Here is an 18,207-nt window from a genome sequence, read left to right on the forward strand (position 1 = left end):
ACCCACTTCAGAGCAGGCCAAACTGTGGGCTCCATGAAGTGCCAGTTCTCCAAAGGTGAGCTTTGGGCAGGAAGGAAGAGGCACGAGGCCAGGCAGGGTGGGCTGAGGCTTGCCCTTGAGGGACCAGTCCAGGCAGAACAGATGCAGCGTCCGAGGCAGAACTGTTCCCAGTTGCCCTCATCCCCCAGATCCAGCCTGGAAGATGCCCCTAGAACGTTCCCTTGTAGGTACTGCTGTCCAGTTTGAGAAACGTGCTAACAGGGTCCACATAGGACCCTCTCCATCCCTGAATGAGGCTTCTTGTGGTTTCCCAGGTTGCCAGGGAAGAGAGTGGATGCAAGGAAGTGCTGGAATAGAAACCACAGAGGCCAACACAATTTAAATTAAGCTTTGGATGCTTAGAAGGAGCCGGGCTTCTCAGGGCCCCCTCAGCGCATGGGGCTTTGAGGCAGCCTGTTCAGTCTGTTTGTTCTTTTAGGACTGAGCCTGGGAAGCCAGGAGTTATTTGTTTCTGAAAGGTAGGCGCTCATCAGGTGGGTGGTCTTCGCATTTTCTGTGTGCTTTTATTCCCTGTCTCTTCTTTTCAGGACCACTGAGGGGTTTATTTTCCCCTCTCCCAGCAGTGCTGGGGGTTTGGCTGCATAGTGCATCTGTGCTGGGTTTTCCCACAGGCCCCTGCAAAGGCAGCCTGGTTGCCTTCAGAAAGCCCTGGGCGGCCCCCTGGGGGAGCGGGGATGCAGCTGTGGGCCACCTCCCTTCTGCAGGAGGCTTTGATCAGTTTTTGTGGGGGCTGCATGCAGCCTGACCTCCCATCTCCAGCGTCTCTCAGGTGGAAAGTTCTGTTCAGCCTGTCTGTGGCTTCAAAGGCTCTCCCTCCTTCAGGCTGGGACGACACTGATAATGGTTCTCATTTTGTTGTCGTGTGATCTCCCAGCAGCCCCCATCTTTCAATTGACAGGCTTCTGCTTGTTCGCTTGGGCTGCTTTGGCCAAACTCAAACCACCTTTCTGGTTGAGGAAGCACATTGACATCCTCCCCCATTGAGGCTCCTTTGATGGCTCAAACATGGCCTCCAGCCCAGACAAAGGTGACCGGGCGGCTATAACTGGGCACCTGGACAATCAGACTCTGGGCGTCAGCAGGGCAGACGTCTCAGAGGGGCAAAGCCCTCCCTGAACCTTAGAGTCCGTCAGGGGGAAGCTTCAGCTCTGCCCTTCCTTCCCGCCTCTGAAGTCCAGGTTGAAGGAAGCCGGCTTTCTGTTCTAGTTCCCTGCAGGAATCTAGCTGTGTGGGCAGATGGCACACACCGCCCGTGCCCGAGCCTGAACCTGGGCTGAGAGTAGGAAAGGTCACAAGTCCTGCATCTGACGGCATTATGGAGAACTTGAGCTATTCACTGTCGTGAGCGCAGGCACTAGGCCAGCCTCACTCAGGAAGTTCCTTTTTTGGCCTATTATTTCCAACGGTTGTGGCCTCATGGCCTTACTTCTCAGCCCAAGGGGTAAATAACAGCTAACGCAGCCCGTCCACGGCCCACCTCCGGCTCCCGCTCTGTACTGCCGCTGACCCTGTGCTCGGGCCTCCCAGACCCCTAGCCTGGGTGAAAGGACAAGGACGGGATGACCACGGTGGCTGTCGCGGGTTTGGACAGGGCTGCTGCCTCACCAGAGATCCAGTGGGGCCTCGCCAGGCGGGTGGGGTTAGGCTGCATATTGCCTTTGGTTTCCTCATATTTAAAATGAGGGTGGCCAAGGGCAACAGGAGCGGTCAGGAGAGCATCCTTCTTCCCCAGCCTGATAGCACAGGGCTCTTCCTTCCTTTGATCGTACTCAAAACAACCCCAACCACAGAACAATGAGCCGGGAGGAGGCCGGAGGGGAATTTATTATGCTGTTGTCCTGTGGCACAGCCTTGCCTGACTTTATCTTGCACAGAGGTCTGTGTGGGAGGAAATCTGGCAGGCCCTTGGGTCATCTTCCTGCTCCTGCACTCCCTCCAATGAGGAATGCTGGAAGGACGGCAAAGAAGCTGCCCTATTAGCCACACACCAGTCAGCTGTAGAGAGAGGGAGATCAGCCTTGATCTCCTAAAACTCCCATAGGGACTCTGTGAAAGGTGCAGGACTTCCGACACACAGAGCCTTGCCTGAGTCCATCCTGATAAAGAGAAGGCCCCAAATAATGTCAGTCTGCCCAGGACAGGCCCTTTTCAGAGCCTTGCTCTCCAGCCACTTTCCTCTCTTCTGGGTCTTGGCAAAGGCAGCGAGTGATGCCGGATGCGTTCTCTGTGGGCAGTGCAGCTCCTCACATGGAAGAGACCACTTGGTGAGGGGTTTCATCTCTTCCCCCAGCATGGCTGAGAGGAGAAAGGCTTGAGCCTTCAGGCTGAGAGGGTCTTGATCAGAATCAATTCTGACTAGATCTTCCCCTAAATGCAGATGTCTTCCATCCATCTGCTGTTAGCAGGGTCTAACCAGGTCCTCACAACATTAATTTCAATCAATCCATCACCCAAACTGTAGTGCCAGTGGTGCTAATATTCAGAAACTAACAAATTCTTCCTTGTCAGCCAGCTAGGTGCTGTGGGGGCACCGGACCAGCCGTCTTTGTGGGGCTAGAGCCTTTTGTGATACTGTGGATTGAGCAGACGCAGACCTGAGCTCAAGGTCTGGCTCCGCCATCATTCACTGAATGACTCTGAATAGGCTACATGACCTCTCGGAAACTCGGTTCACTCATCTGTAAGACAGGGTTGAGAATACAAACCTTTTAGGACTGTTTTGAGGATCAAATGAGGTAACGTATGTAAATTACCTAGCATGTGTTAAGCGTTCTGTAGAGTGTGGTCATTTCTATTACCACCATTTCAAATAGGTGTGAGGGGCTGATCTGACCCCCTCCCCTCTCAGCCATGATGAGCAAACACATGGGGAACACAAGAGAGAACAGAACCACAGCATAAAATTCACAAAATTCACCTCAGACACAGCAACAAATCCAGGCACTGCACTTGCTTTTCAGACCTCCAGATTATCTCACTCTCCAGTCACGTCATCTCTCTGTGCAACCCCACTGTATTCGTTTCTTAGGGCTGCCACAACAAATTATCACACACCTGGTGGCTTAAAACAACAGAAATGTACTCTATCACAGATTTGGAGGCCAGAAGTCCAAAAGCAAGGTGTAGGCTGGCCATGCTCCCCTGAAGGCTCTCAAGGAGAACTCTGCCCTGCCTCTTCCAGCTTCTGGTGGCTCTGGTGGTTCCTTGGCTTGAGACCACGTAACTCTAGGTTTTGCATCTGTGGTCACATGGCCTCCTCTTTTTTGTAAGTCTCTCATCTGTCTGCCTCTTATAAGGACACTTGCTGTTGGATTTAGAACCCACCTGGGTAATCCAGGATGATCTCAGCTCAAGATCCTTCATTATATCTGCAAAGACCCTTTTCCAAAGAAGGTCGCAGTCACAGGTTCCAAAGATCAGGACATGGACATATCTTTTCGGGAGGCCACCATGTTGCCTACCACACCCACTAACCCTGCAAAATGTCCTATTGAATTATGACTGAAAAGTCAAGACAAGAGCTCTCATCTGTGGCTGGTGAGGAGGCTCACCCTCTCCATGCTGACATGACTGGTTCTCCACTTGGCCCCAAGAAGGGAGTATAGTCTACCTTCAGAAGATAATCTGGCTGTTAATTCTTTATTTATTGGCAGGTAGTGAAGATAAGTGCTTCTTGCCCTGCGAAAACTGAGACCCTCTCCCTGCCACCCAGCGTTTAATGGCAGGGCTCAAATCAGAGCTGCATCCAGAGGCCTCTTGTTCTTAGCGTTGGGGTTTCAAAGCCCATTTTGCCCCTGAAGGCTTATGAGTGAGCTCAGAAGTCTTACTTCCAAAGGGTGTGGTGCCTCTCCTTCCTGCCAAGCCCCACAGGAAGCATTGATTCCCCAGGGCTCAAACCCTTCCCCTTTTCCTCTTCTCCTTGCCATCCTGTCAAGTTCTCCCTCTCCCAAAAACCTCCAAGAGACCTACTCCTCTCTTTTCTCAAAGTCCTCCTCTGGCCTGGCTCCCTTCTCAGGGCTGTGCTCCCCATGAAGCTCCTCCCTTTTCTATTTCCTCTTTCATCCCCTTGTTCAGCTATAAAATCCATGTCTAATAGAACGGACATAGACCCAGGGGTTCCCAGGGCTCTCTCAGGAAGGCCTTCTCTCCAAAAGTGCAGCCACCTCAGCTACCAGACTGTGGGGGAAGGAAGATTATAATGCAATAGTATTTTTTATGCTTTCAATCAAATAATATACTTATATATAGATTTATGTCTCGGCTCCTTCCAAGTGGTTTCAGGAAAGAAACCAGTTCTATGTCTTTCCCTCTGACAAGTCTAACGCAGCAGGCTCTGCTGATGGCCTTGCCTTTTTCCTTCACAGCTACTATTAATAACTGCTTTTGTAGCTTTCTCTTTCAAGGTGTTCCTCCTATTTCTGGCTTGCAGATGTTGATGTATGGCATGTGTAGAGTTCAGCTTTCACAATGTGGGAGCTCTAAACACTGAATCACACACTAACCGAGTCCCACATGTTTACTGGAATCTGGCTAAGGATAGAAAAGTCACGATGACCCGACAGTCTTGAGACAAGGGTCCGTAATGAAAACTAACTGGAAAGAAGTGAAAATAAGACCCATTAGACAATGAAATTCTTGAGTCTGCTCCTTGCTTAGCTAAGGATAACACGGCAAGTAGGTGGGTAAAGTCCACTATTCTCTGAACCATCCTTCAACTTGCCTAGTGAGGGCTCCACATTCTCCTGTGCAGAATGTGTATATTTACATATAGATCATGAGCTCTGTGTGCACAGAACATGGCCCTTGAGACCTGGAAGAGCCTCATACCACTTTAGAACGTGACTCCCAAAAGGATAAAATCTGACCTGTCCTCATACACTGCTAGTGGGAATGTAAAATGGTTCTGCCACTGAGGAAAACAGGATGGCAGTTCCTCAAAAAGTTACATATAGAATCACTACGTGACCTAGAAATTCTACTCCTACGTATATCCCCAAAGAATTGAAAATGAGCACTCAAAGAAATAAATGTGCACGCAGGTTCATAGCAGCACTATTCACAATAGCCAAAAGGTGGAAACAGCCCAAATGTCCATCAGTGGATGAATGGATAAACAAAATGAGTGCGACACATACAATGGAACATTATTCAGCCATAAAAAGGAATGAAATATTGATCCATGCTATGGTATGAATGAACCTCGAAAATATTATGTTAAATTAAAGAAGCCAGACACAAAAGGCCACATACTGTGTGATTCCATTTATATGAAATATCCAGAATAGAGAAATCCATAGACACAGAATGCAAGTTGGTAGTTTCTAGGAGCTGAGAGGAAGAGGCATTCAGGAGGACTGCCTAAAGCACAGGGTGTTGAAAATATTTTAGAACTAGACAGAGGTGGTGGTTATACAATACTGTGAATATACTAATTGCCACTGAATTGTTCACTTGAAAATACTGCATATTAATGACTCTTGGGTGGAGAACACACAATGTGATATACAGATGATATATTACAGAACTGTACACCTGAAATCTACGTAACTTTACTAACAGTTGTCATCCCAATAAACTTTAACTAAAAAAAAAATTTTTTTTTACCAAAAAAAAAAAATGTTGCATGTTATGCGAATTTCACCTCGATAAAAATTTAAAAAGTTAAAAAAAAAAAATTCTGGCCTTTGTGTTCTGTGCACACAATCCAACCACTGCTCTCACTCTCAGTTCACATTTCCTCCTGAGCAGATCCGTGTGCCCATTTTCAGTACCAGGGCACCGAACTGGCTTATGGTGCAGATTACTGTCAAGCTTACTCTTGATCCCACTTCTGAGACACATTCTCTAAAATTCCATGACTAATGCTGAGTCTACCACAGTAGCAACCAAAGGTTTTAGCAGAGAACAATGGTTGTGGGTGAGAACTCCTTAATAGCCAGACTGTTGTTTGCCAATATTTTGTTTCTGTGGTGGTAAAACAGATTTTCTAAGCAAGATTAATAGGTTTGTGCATTTTTCTGTCTTTAAGAATTTCTACAGGCTGCAAGAAGGAAAAGAACCCAACTGGCAGGACACCTAGAAAAAGATGTACAAGACCTGGGCCCACCCAAGGTTCCCTTTGAAATTGTTGTTTGCTGAAGTTATGGAGGAAGAAAGTTCATGTTCCCATTATATTTGCTCCAACTTTATTTGAGGAATATAAAGAGACCTTTTAGTTTTGTGTTTCCAGGACAGAGAAGATTTGGGACTTAAGAGGAGAAAAATGCCTATAAGGAGAACTTGGGACATGGGGACTTCCGCATGTTAACTGGGGCAGAAAGTTGTAAATCTGATGACTGAGCCGTCATTCATTCACTCACTCATTCACTCACTCAGTACGGGCCTGTTATATGCCGGCAGGCAATGGGCAAGACCACTGGCTGGAGGAGCCAGAGGACCCAGTCCCTGTCCCTGAGGCCTGTGCAGCTCAATGTGAAGGCAGGGGAGGCACACCGGAAGCGTCAGGTCATACTGCAAGTGCTCAGACGGAGGGCCAGGGGAGCACTGGGAGTCACTCCCTGGGGTGACGGGAAAGGCCTCCCAGAGCCAGTGACATCTGAGCTGAGAGGTGAGGCAAGATTGAGACAGAGTATGAGCATCACAGGCAAGTAAGCACAGCATCCTCATTGGCCCAAAGGCAGGAAAACAGGTGGTGGATCTGGGCAACATGGCATCTGGAAGGTGCAGAGGGCTGCAGGCTGTCCGGGCAAGTCAGGGCCAGGCTGGGAAGGGCCTTGCATTTGTCCCAATTCTTTCTGCTGACTTTTTTCTTTTCATAAGAATGACAGCCAAATATTTACCATAAATCACTTCCTTTAATCCTGTCAATAGCCCCTTTATACAGATGAAGACAGCGAGGCACAGAAAGGTTAAGTGATAACCCCCCAAAAGGGCTGCGCATACCACCAGAATGTATAAGAAATGCCTGGAATGACTGAGTGGGTGTCGCCGGAGAGGTGGGGAAGAGGACGGGTTCAGGGAAGACACTAACTGCATCAGTAATTAATTTCTTAAACTGGGTTTGGGTGCAAGGATGCTCAAACATGTGTGACACTTTCCTAGTGACTTTTCCATAGACTAGTCCCCTGGACTAGTGCATAGGGTCACATCTCTGTTGGAAAGCTTGCACTGCATGCAGGCTGAGGAGCTCTTGAAAGCACAGGAGCTGCCCTTTAATGTTTCAACGTCTGCTGAGCTTCCCACTGTGCTGGTGTGTAAGTCTCTATTTTTTTTATTCCCTTTGCCAAGGTCTCAGAGGCAACAGTTCTCCAGAAAAAGCAGGTTTGACCTCCCCTGGCCCTCGGGTGGATGTTACTGGAATTGAATGATTCCCAACCAGGGAAGTATGAGGAGAGAGGAATGAGTCTAAGCCCCACTTTGTGTCCTCCGGGATGGCTTACATGTTGCTTGATGGACAGTGCTCTGAGTTCTTTTTCAAGTGAATTTCCCTTCAGTTACACTGTTTGCTTTTCCTGCCAGAGCATCCTGCCCCCTCCAGTGGAGTCCCTAGGAGGAGACCCAGCCCCTGCCTTCCTGGTGTGCAGAGCTTAAAACAAGGGCTCTCTGCCCATCGGACATCCTTACCATTTCCAGCTATTGAGTGTAATCAGGTGTGCCAGGATCTGATTTCAAAGCCCAAAGCCAAGGGACTCAGAGGAATCCTCTCTCCCTGCTGCTCCAGTGGGAGACAAAGGCGACTGAACAAACAGGATGTGCTGAGAGCTGCACGGAGCACTGCCCCAGCAAGACAGGCAGACGGGATGCAGGGCTTCAAGAGATGGCCTGGGAGCTGGGGTGTTGGCATGTGTGCTTAGTCATGCCCCAGAGAAACCAGCAGCAGGACAAGATCAGACACCGTGATTCATCTGACAGCCTTTCTGGATGGCTCTTGATGGGCGGTCATGCTCTTTCAGGGTCCTGTACCCCACTAGAAGATCCTGCCTCTGGCCATTCGCCTTGCAGAGAATATTGATATTTCTAGAAATCAGGAGAACCTGCTGTGCCTTGTGGGCAGAAGAGGAATGGTACTCAAGGACTGACGTGCAAGTCAGGACTGAAGCGCTGTGCGGCGGAAGAAGACCCCCTGGTTACAGCCCAATGTTGGGGTCCTGGTGAATCCATTTGTTTCTGTCCCTGTTTCCATCTCTTTTATCCCAAACTCTAATGGGCTTGGGAAGTTACAACTAGAAAACTCAATCATTGATTTGAAAAAGAGTTCAAAGTCATTCCAGAGAACAGCCTACTTCTTAGGAGGGAATTTTCTCCTCTCCTTCCCACTGCCCAGTTTTAGATCTAGGGAGAAATCAGCGATGAAAATAATATTCATCAAGATCAGACTTGTAGGAAAACAAAGGTCCCTGAAGGCAACTTACACTGGGAGGGAGGTGCCCCTGTGGGCAGAGTGACCGCCCTCACCAATGGCAGAAGTGAATGGCATCTGCCCCCAGAGGTGCCGTCACTGGTGCTTTCAGCCAGCGGTGCTTGGAATATGGCCTACAGGCACTTCTGGTTCTTACAGTTACTGAGGCATGCACCTGGCATTCTGAGGATGAGGCAGGAAGGACAAATGTCCTGTAATACACAGGCCAGTCCCCTACAACTGAATAACTACCCCAGCCTTTTGTTGAGAGAGCAATACTGGTGGAATTGGTCATTTCTGACCCTCAACCCTAAGCTTCTCCAACCTATAGTCTTTGAACATGAAACCTCCAGAAACAGTCTCTAAAGGCCACTGTTGGTTCTTGATGAACTGAAAGGCACCCAGAAAATGAAAACCTACCGGACATCTATAGTTCATCACTGCCTCTCAAGGCAACTCTGAAATAAACTCAAAAGTTTCCAAGACAAAATTTAGTCTGGCATAACACATCAGATTTATGGAACTGCTTTCTCCCAGGGCTAGAGATTCAGAGGCTACCCCTCAGCTTTCATAAACGAGATCTGGGCAGGTCCTATATCCCTATGCAGCACAAACAGCTACCATGCTACAGTGCAGCAGAGGCTGAGAAAGAAAATTCCAGTGAAGAGTGGGCATAGGGAAAGCAAAATGAACGTGTTAATTATAAATGATTTCTGTTGATGTAACAAGACAACATGACTGGAGATTTCTTTGCTGTGGCCATAGTGGAAACCGAGTGTGCTGTTCTTGGGTGGAATTCTAGCTACGCTAAATGACCTAACCAGGGCTGTTTTTTTTGAAGGGGGCAAGGAGAAACCAACAGAGACCATCCAGATTTTTCTTAAAGGGAGAGACTTGGTGAATCCAGCATTCTACTCATAAGCAAATGACCACCACAAAGAGTTTGACTTCACTGACTCTGGGTGGTGAACACACACAATGGGATTTATAGATGATGTAATACAGAATTGTACACCTGAAATCTACGTAATTTCACTAACAATTGTCACCCCAATAAATTAAAAAAAAAAAAAAGAGTTTGACTTCTAGGGAGATTCTGAGCACAAAGTTGCAATGTCCTTCAGAACTTGATTTATGATTCAAGATGAACCACCACTAACTCTGGGGTTATCCAGCCAGGGAGGGTGAGAAAGGTAGGCCCACTAATCAAAAGGTGGTAGGAGACCCCTCCAGGTGAGCTAACTATACAAAGGGAAGCAGTGAGCCCAGGTGGAGAAGGGCACAGAGCTGGAAGGTGGGGGGCTGAGGACTGATGTCCGCCAGCCCCCCCGACTTGGTCTCAGACGGCTTGCTGGACACCCGAAGCTGTCTGCCCCAGTGTCCACGCGAGTTTCTTGTGTCCTTGAGGGCTGTTTCAGTGCAGAGAAAAGACCATCGGGGACTCCTTTGGTTTTTGCAGTTAGTATTTCAATTATTACAGCTACATATTGAAAAACCCTGTTTTCCCTAAGGCTATAAAGTTCACCTTACAATTCTTATTTTATTCTAGTTATAAATCGTAGACGCTCAATAAAAGTTTGGGGATGATTTACTCACATTTCAAAAGATCTTCCCTTGCCTTCTACCTCAACCATGAACCCAATGCACTCCACCTGGTACATCTCACATTATATACCCCACAGTAAATCACACCAGAAAGGAAGAGAGAGCCCTGGGGTGGGGGTGCAACTGGGTCAGACATGACTGACGACAGGGGATGGGGTGCCAGGTCCCAGGCCTGAGGGACAGGCTTCCTTCCAGACCTGGTGTTGCTGGGCAGGGCTGTACAGGTGGAAATTTCAAGAGACACCTGAATGATGCAAAATAGGGAAGTGCTTTCCTTCCCTCTATTCCCTATCTCCCGTTTTATCCTTACTCTGGAGAAAAATTTGTGAGGGCAAAGCTGGAGGCTGCGTTAGCTTCTGCTGTGCTGCAGCTCAAGGGCAGCTCTGGGACACAGGGCTCCTCCAAACTCTCGCCCCTTGCTTCTCCCCAACCTCTCCATCGTTTCTCTCTGCTCTCCCCACTCCTCCCTGCTCCCCTTTGCCTCTCGCCCTCCTTCTTTCCCCCCTCTTTCTTTGGGCCTCAGGAGCTTTCTCCCCTCCCTCTCCCCACGTTTCCCTCCAAACCCCACACTCTTTGTTGCTGGATTCAAGGTTCTCAATACAATGAAGCTTTGATGATTTGCCCCAATTGAGAAGGAATGTCAGCTTAAATTAATGAAGGGTCTGGATAATAGAATTTTAAAGCAAAGTTTAGTTGCTTTCCAGGGAGAAGCCTTCGCATTGAAATACAGCAACAGCTAATGCTGAGAAATGGGGCAATATGTCTTAGAGACTCTTTTAAATACTTTAACAAAAAGAGCCCTTTCTACTTTCTTTGAATCCGAGTGTTTCTTCTTCCTAAAACCTTTCGTTTTTAGTGACCAATGTGTCTTCTGACCACTGTGATTTTACTGGGCTTCTCTCCGATCCGTCATGCTTTCAACTCCTGACTTCTTTATGACAGAGATGTTTCCACATTGAAAGTCTCCTTAGACAATTTTTATTTTCAGTTACATGGGCCATACATGAATACATCCTCTTTGCAAAAAATTAAAACCTTAAAAATAACAATAAATGAACACTTTATAAATAATAAAAAAATTTCTGTATCTCAGTTTATACCACTTTAAAGCGGTAACAATATATCATTTATAACAAACTAGTTTGCACAAAAATCCCTTCTGCAGGTCCTATCCAGAAGAGAAGAATCTACTAGCTGACTGGATCTTCCTTTCTTCCAAAAATAAGGAGTCCCTGTGGTGGTGAAAGCTCTCAGCGGCCCTCCCTTGCAGGACCATTATGCGTCCATCCATCCATCCCCATTTCCTTACTGCATCTCTCTGCCACATTCCATGCACAGAATCACACACCGAGATGAAGCGCATATGGTAAATGTTAACAATTATTGTGTCTAGAAAAGGGTATTTGAGTTTTCATTATACGATTTTCCCTACTTTGCTGAATATTTAGCTTTTCCGTAATAAAAAAAGAAAAACTCACCAAATTCTAAGAACAGTGGAACAGCCACATGACCCTCGCAACCAAAAAGGACGGGTCCTCGCTATCCTCCTCTTCCTTCTCCTAGGGCGCCCCAGCCCTGCACTGGGCAAGGCTGAGCCTCCTTTACGGGAACAGTAACCAAAGGAATGCACGGGGTGCACCTTTGGCATGCTCTTTCATACATATTCTTCTTTTCCTTTGGGGCATAGGTAAGGCAAGTGATGTCCCCATTTTACAGATGAGGAAGCCAAGAGGCTTAGTGACACTACCTAATACTACTGCCTCAGTTATTGCTTTCCTATTAGGCAGCAGTGATGGTTCTAGGCCTTTACACGTATTAATGAATTTCATCCTTACAATGTGAATTACATGCGTAACTTGCTCGAGATTACAAAGCTAGCAAGTCGTGGGCTGGAACATGAACCCAGGCAGTGTACGCAAGAGCCCGAGCTCTTAAACACCTATATCCCCGTGTGATGCCATGACAAATGTCTTTCTGGTATCCCAACAGTGGAAATCTGACAGCCTTCAGGGTTCATTCAGACTGTAAATGTGTTTATCTGGCCCATACAGTATTTTACAAATTTTGAATTCGTTTCCATAATTTAAAGGTTTATTTAAAAAAATGATTTCATTTGAAAAATCCAGATTTCTGGCTTCCTGTGAAAAATCAAAAGTTCTCGCAACATTACGCTGGCATCCCACAAAGTAACAATTGGCTGGAGCTAAGTACCTGCTGCCCCTTTAGGCAGGGCATATGCTTTCTAATTTGTCACTGTCCCCACTACTCCCTATTAGTGCAAACTGGTCTCCTTTTGCAACTCTGTGACCTGTCTAACAGAGCATTTGAGTTTGCAATCCCTGCACTGTCAAAAACTACAACCCTCCCCCCCAAACAGAATGTAATGTCTGCCTTGGTGTCATCAACATACTACTTAAGTCATATGTTTATTCATTTGTCTATTCATCCAACATCTCTCCATCCACCCATCTTTTCACTCGGCCTATCTCAGGCACCCTCCCTACCTAGCTGAGCTATTCTCAAACTGACTGCACAGAGTCACACCTACCATTTCTTGACCAATATCTCCTCTTCTCCCACTCAGGATTGGAACGGCAGCATCAGAAGATGGGAAACACAGAGAGATGGCAGGTGTTATGGATTGAATTGTGCCCCCCCCATTCTTATGTTAAAGTCCTAACCCCCTGATGTGACTGTATTTGGAGAGAGGGCCTTTAACAAGAGGTAATTAAGGTTAAATGGAGTCATAAAGGGGGCACCTTAATTCAGTAAGACTGGTATTCTTACAAGTGAAAGAGACACGAAGCGCGCACACAAAGGAATGGCCCTGTGAGGACACAGTGAGAAGGTCCATCTACAAACCAACGAGACAGGTCTCAGGAGAAACCAGCCCTGCCAGCACCTTGATCTTGGACTTCCAGCCTCCAGAGCCGTGAGACGATATGTTTCTGTTGTTTAAGCCACGCTGTGGTATTCTGTTACGATAGCCCTAGCAGACTGACAACACAGCAGGGAACTGCTTTCCATGTACCCCTGCCCACCCTTTCCCCTGCCTCAGCCCCCACTCCCTTGTGGCTGAATAGGTAATCACCTAACATCCAAAGCCATTTGGGTTCGTTACTAAGAGAAGTTGTCAGCGATCCCGGTTAAGAAGCTCTATCATTTCTCCAGTGGTGTGAGCACTACCATCAGGATGGGCTGGGAAAATATCATTAAAGAATTTCACCAGTGAGATGCACTCGGGACATTTCACTAAACCCCGTGCACCTGCAGTAGGAAGATGTTGCCTGAAGTTCAAAGCATAATGAGACTTTGGAGTTGAGATGTGAGCATGAAAAGTATTACTAAAAACCAAGTTGGCTTAAAGAACATTGAGAGCTACAGGTCTGCCCAGCTAATTGGTTGGGTTTAGCAAGCTATTTTTGTCTGGAAAGTCTGAGTCCAGCTTAAACAGAGTGATGGTGAAAATAATGACTGTAAAATTGGCTTCGTCTTAAGCCTTCCTATGGGTTTCCTCCAGGTGTTCTAGTTAGAGGGGCTTATGTTATTACACAAAGATAGGTGGTTGCTGATTAACCCCAGAGGGGCCTAGAGAACTGGGAGAAAGCCAAACTGGCTTCTGCTCCATCTCTGCATCAACTTTCAAGATGTTGAAATGGTAATGACTCAGGAGTTGGGATGATGATGGTGTTGGAGAGAGAGTCTGGACAAACCCCAGATGGGTTCTCAGATCCCAGGGACAGCCAATGGCAACAGACTTCAACCTCACATTCTAAATGGAATGAGCAGAGATCTGGAAGTGATCCAGAGGCTCTGGCTCTAGAATCCCACAGCAGCAGGTTTAGAAACACCCTGAGAACTACCTTCTCTGCCACGATAGGCTCCTAGGGAAACTGCAATTTTTGTCAGTAAAGTGTCAGTTGCAGGCCAAGGTTTGACCAATGATTTAATCAACACTCAGAGCTCAGGAAAGGGCAGGGACAGATGGGGTTGTTTAGATTTGCCTCTGGTTCACTTCTAGCCTCATGTCCACTGAGAAGTACATGGAAATACTGAAATTTGAACGTACATGGCTTGGGTTGGCCTTTCAACCATCCGATGAGTTATAAAGGCAATTGTCACTAATGAATAAAAAGCAAAGCCTACTATCATAATTCAATTTCTCCCCTAGTCCTTTCATTGACGTATGAATTCAGACAAAACTCCTCTGACTCACTTGAAAGAGGCAAACACCACACATGACCTGTCCTCCAAAAACATAATGAAAATTTATGAAAACTGCCAATAAAGAGCTCTGAGCATCTTAGGAGAACACAATTGGCAAAGATCTTACCTAAACAGAGTCCTTCACTTGCATTCTAAAACTTAGTTTGAAAGTAAATTGCTTGGACTTGTTATTCCAGGATCTGGGCCCAGGGCTCCATGAAGCCTGAGGGTGGGGGCCTGGGGAAAGGCAAGGGTCTGGGATGGGGACTAGGGATCCTTGAAGGGTTCAGAGTAAGGTCGTGGGGAACAGTGGAGCTGGAGTATCTTCCCGCTCTAGTCAGTGAGGGCTCTTCGATGAAAGCTTCCCTTGTTTCTGCTGATGTCTACTTTTGGGAAAAGGGAAATTGCTCCAAAGATTGGGAGAAAGAAGAAAGGTACTTGGGTCTCATGTTGAGAATGGGATTTTCTTTAGCCCCCAAATGATTTTATTTCCATTCCTCCATCCATACCACACCTTCCTCAATCTTCTTCATATTCTCAAAAAAATTTTAAGAGCTTTTCCTTCCCACTCACTAGTCCTATGCCTCTGTGATTTGGGCACTTCAACAAGGTGAGAAGCAGGACACCGGAGTCAGGGGCTGGGGGATGGACAGGGATGGGGGACAAGGCTCTGACAGGGGAGATCTGGTTTACAGTGATAAGAAGAGGAGGAAGAAGCAAGAGAGAGAATGAGTGTCATTGCCGCAATCCAGTTAAGGATACAGAGAACGCACTGGAGCTCACCGCTGTCTCACCCTCTCACAGCCCCTCTAATGGAAGCTGCCTTGCCCACATCTCCTGCTGCTGAGGCAGCCATGCTTTCAGCTCCTCCCTCAGGCTACAACTGACTGGCTGGCTAGTGACCAATGATGTTATCTGAGACAAAAACAATAAGATGAGCCTGAGCCAATGAGATCCTCTCTTAGGAATTTTAACTAGGAAATATCAAGGAAAAAAGCCCATGGGAACTGAAGCTGAAAGGCTGAGGTATAGAGGAGCTGAAAAGACTAGGATGAGCCACATGCAAGCTAAAGTTTTGAGTAAGTAGAACTACAGTCTATGGGGCACATTTGCTGAGAGTGTGGCCTTGGGTAGAAATGCAGAGAGAAGCAGAGAGTCCAAGGTAATGAATCCCCAGGGCTGCTTCTGCTCCTAAAGGCTTTCCAATTCTAGGCCACCTGTATCCTTAACACCTGTCCCCTTTTACCTGAGGTAACGGAAACTCTTCTCAGATGAAAAGAACCCAACTATAGCTAACAATTTGTGCAAGTTCTGTGTAGGTAATTTGAAACTGAATTATTATCTGAAGACATTTGCTTTGGGGATAACGAGTAGGCGTGATCCCTTAGCAAACAGGGCCTACCACCACTGCTTACTTGGAAACATTTTGTGTACTTAATTAGGTTTTAGGCAGGAAATGGTGTGACCTCATTTCTCCCTTTGTTCTTATGATGTCAGGGTATGCCAAGACTATGTTTGAGTCCTGAAGAAAGGAGGTCTTGGCATCTAGAAAGAACTGGTCTGGTCTGAGAAAGTTAAGTCTTTTTTTAAGTTAGTAAGATCCAGGTCTACAAACTTCTCAGTGGGAAGCTTTAAAACCATGACTTTTGGGGGTGGCCGGTCAGCTCAGTTGGTTAGAGCGTGGTGCTAATAAAACCAAGGTGGCCGGTTCAATCCCCACAAGGCCCACTGTGAGCTGCGCCCTCCTTAAAAAAAACCAAAAACACCCCCCCCCCCAAACCCATGACTTTTTGCCTAGTTAAAAGGAACAAAGAGGTGTGGCAGCCATGTTTGTTCACCAACAAGATCTTGTGAAGCATTTCTCATCTCTGATTTCAGGGCTCAGGAGGGCTAAACTGGAAGAACAACCGAGAACGGCTCTGGTCAATATGAGCCCTCATCTATTATGTCCACAGCCTCTTGGAAATGTCCCCTGGCAAGGCTGCCATCAGCACTTGACTGAAAACACATGGAAGCAGCCCACTCGGAGCAGGAATTCATTATTGGAAGAATAATAAGGGAAAGTTCTCTCTCTCTCTTTCTCACTCTCTCTCGCCTGCTGCTGCTGCTGCTGCTGCTGCTGGGAGAGCTGCTTTCTGGAAAAGTCACAGGGCTTAGAGGGAATTTGAATCATGTCTGGTAACAAGGGGAGAAATGAAGGTGAGAGGGCACATTTCCAGAAGGCTTTTCACACAAAGCATGACGGTCCTGGGCAACTCAAAATGAATTGTTCCATCTTAGATGTATTATTGCAATTTAACCCATCATCCTTTTCCAGCATTACTAGTGTCTGGTAGCGCCAAGGGAAAAGACCCCAGAGTTAACTGGTTTTCCCCGACTACTCATTTTCAAAAAGGTCCCCTGTAGATTGAAATGGGCCGCAATACTACTTGGTCTTCCTTCCTTAACACTACCTCGTAAGTCTTCGGTATGTGTCCATTTAAGCAAGGGAGAAGGAGTAAATGTGAAAGAAGGAGACATTTGCCAGCTCACTGAGTCTAGCAGTACGTGACATTACAAATGTTCACTGATATCCAGTTCTCCTTCCCTTCCAGATACGGGGGTGGAGGTGGGGGTTTGTACTCTCTACCTCTTGGGAGCTGGGAGTGGCCGCATGACGGCTTGGCCATGAGAGAAGTGACATGTGTTGTTTCTTGGGGGAAGTGCCAGCGCACAAGCTCTCTGTCTCTCTCTCCCGCCCCCCACCTCCTGCCCCCCACGACTGTGGCAGTTGTGGAAGTGCTTGCTGATACTGCAATGAAAGCCTGAGTCATCACATGGAGGACAGTGTCCCACGAAGGTCTCTCAGATATGCATAGACTTTAAGTCACTGAGCTTTCAGGGGCGGGTGTGTGTGTGTGTGTGTGTGTGTGTGTGGGTGTGTGTTCAGGCAGCAAAACCAAGTCTGTCCTAACATAGGCCCACCATTAATTGGTCTTCTCGCCTCGGATCTATTTGGAGTTCTGGAGAACCTGCGCTCTAATATGAACCCTGTCCTCACTGAAATTCAGAGAAGCAGGCAATGTGCTTTCTCTAACACTTAGGATATTCCTTTTGAGAAGTGTGATGGGCTTCTTCCTTCCCTTTGAGCAAAAGAGGCCCCTGCTGAATTCTACCGTGGCATAAAGCAAGTCCTTTCACAGCCATAGGACAAAAGTGATGGTGACAATATTAAAACCAAAACTTGGGAAAAATTTACACTCCCGAGTGGTTTTAAGACCACAGATTTTAGGTCAAAATCGGATGATTTTGTATTTCTGCTTGCCTTCCTTCCCCTTTCTCCACTATCTAATCGTCATTCCCCATCTCCAGAATTGTCATTTGGCAAGTCTGGTTTTGCTGGACAAACTTTGATAATCCTGTCTCTGAGCAGTAATTCTGCTCCCAACATTCAACATAAAAGACACTATGCAAAGAGTTCCGCACTTTGGGTTAGTCCAGAAATGTTCGCTGTGTGGGCCGATAGGGACCACACTTCTGAAGTTTCCCCAGGACCGCAGCGGACGCTATCACAATTAGCGAGACAGGGTTGGACTTTGTTATACATATGTATATGTGCACACACACCAAGGAAAAAAAGAATCACTGCGTTGCATCCAAGTTCAATAAAAGTAATTAACAATACAAGATGCTTCACTAGTATCTCATGGGTAGTGACGGTTTGGCAGGTTTTCAGCTCAGGAATACCGCATGTGTCTTCTTATGAACATTCTAGGGCAGCTTTCCTGTGCATGTCTCCTGATCTATAATAATGGTGAAAAGAGAAGAAGGCAGTGATGGAGCCTCCACCAGACTCTCAGCACCACTGCCCAGGCTTTCTGCAGCCACTCCTCCCAGGGGAAGATCTAACCACTAATATTTCTCTGGGGATTCTATTATTTGGAAAATAGTCACCGAGT

General features: G+C 46.9%; 1 protein-coding gene across 2 annotated transcripts in view; it reads right to left on the bottom strand.

Annotated features, from left to right (window-relative positions):
• The window catches only part of RAD51B (RAD51 paralog B), a 612,705-nt gene that overhangs the window by 83,716 nt on the left and 510,782 nt on the right, over positions 1–18,207 (bottom strand). The window contains exon 11 of one of the 2 annotated variants that reach the window (XM_033109075.1): positions 2,658–2,738. The exons of the other annotated variant lie outside the window; for it this stretch is intronic. Coding sequence (XP_032964966.1) covers positions 2,731–2,738 — 8 coding nt within the window. The 3' untranslated portion in view covers positions 2,658–2,730. Of the gene's footprint in view, positions 1–2,657; positions 2,739–18,207 lie in introns of those variants that run through there. 2 annotated transcript variants of the gene reach the window in all.

This window comes from Rhinolophus ferrumequinum, chromosome 6, assembly GCF_004115265.2.
Source record: "Rhinolophus ferrumequinum isolate MPI-CBG mRhiFer1 chromosome 6, mRhiFer1_v1.p, whole genome shotgun sequence".
In the NCBI taxonomy this organism is placed as follows: Eukaryota; Metazoa; Chordata; class Mammalia; order Chiroptera; family Rhinolophidae; genus Rhinolophus; species Rhinolophus ferrumequinum.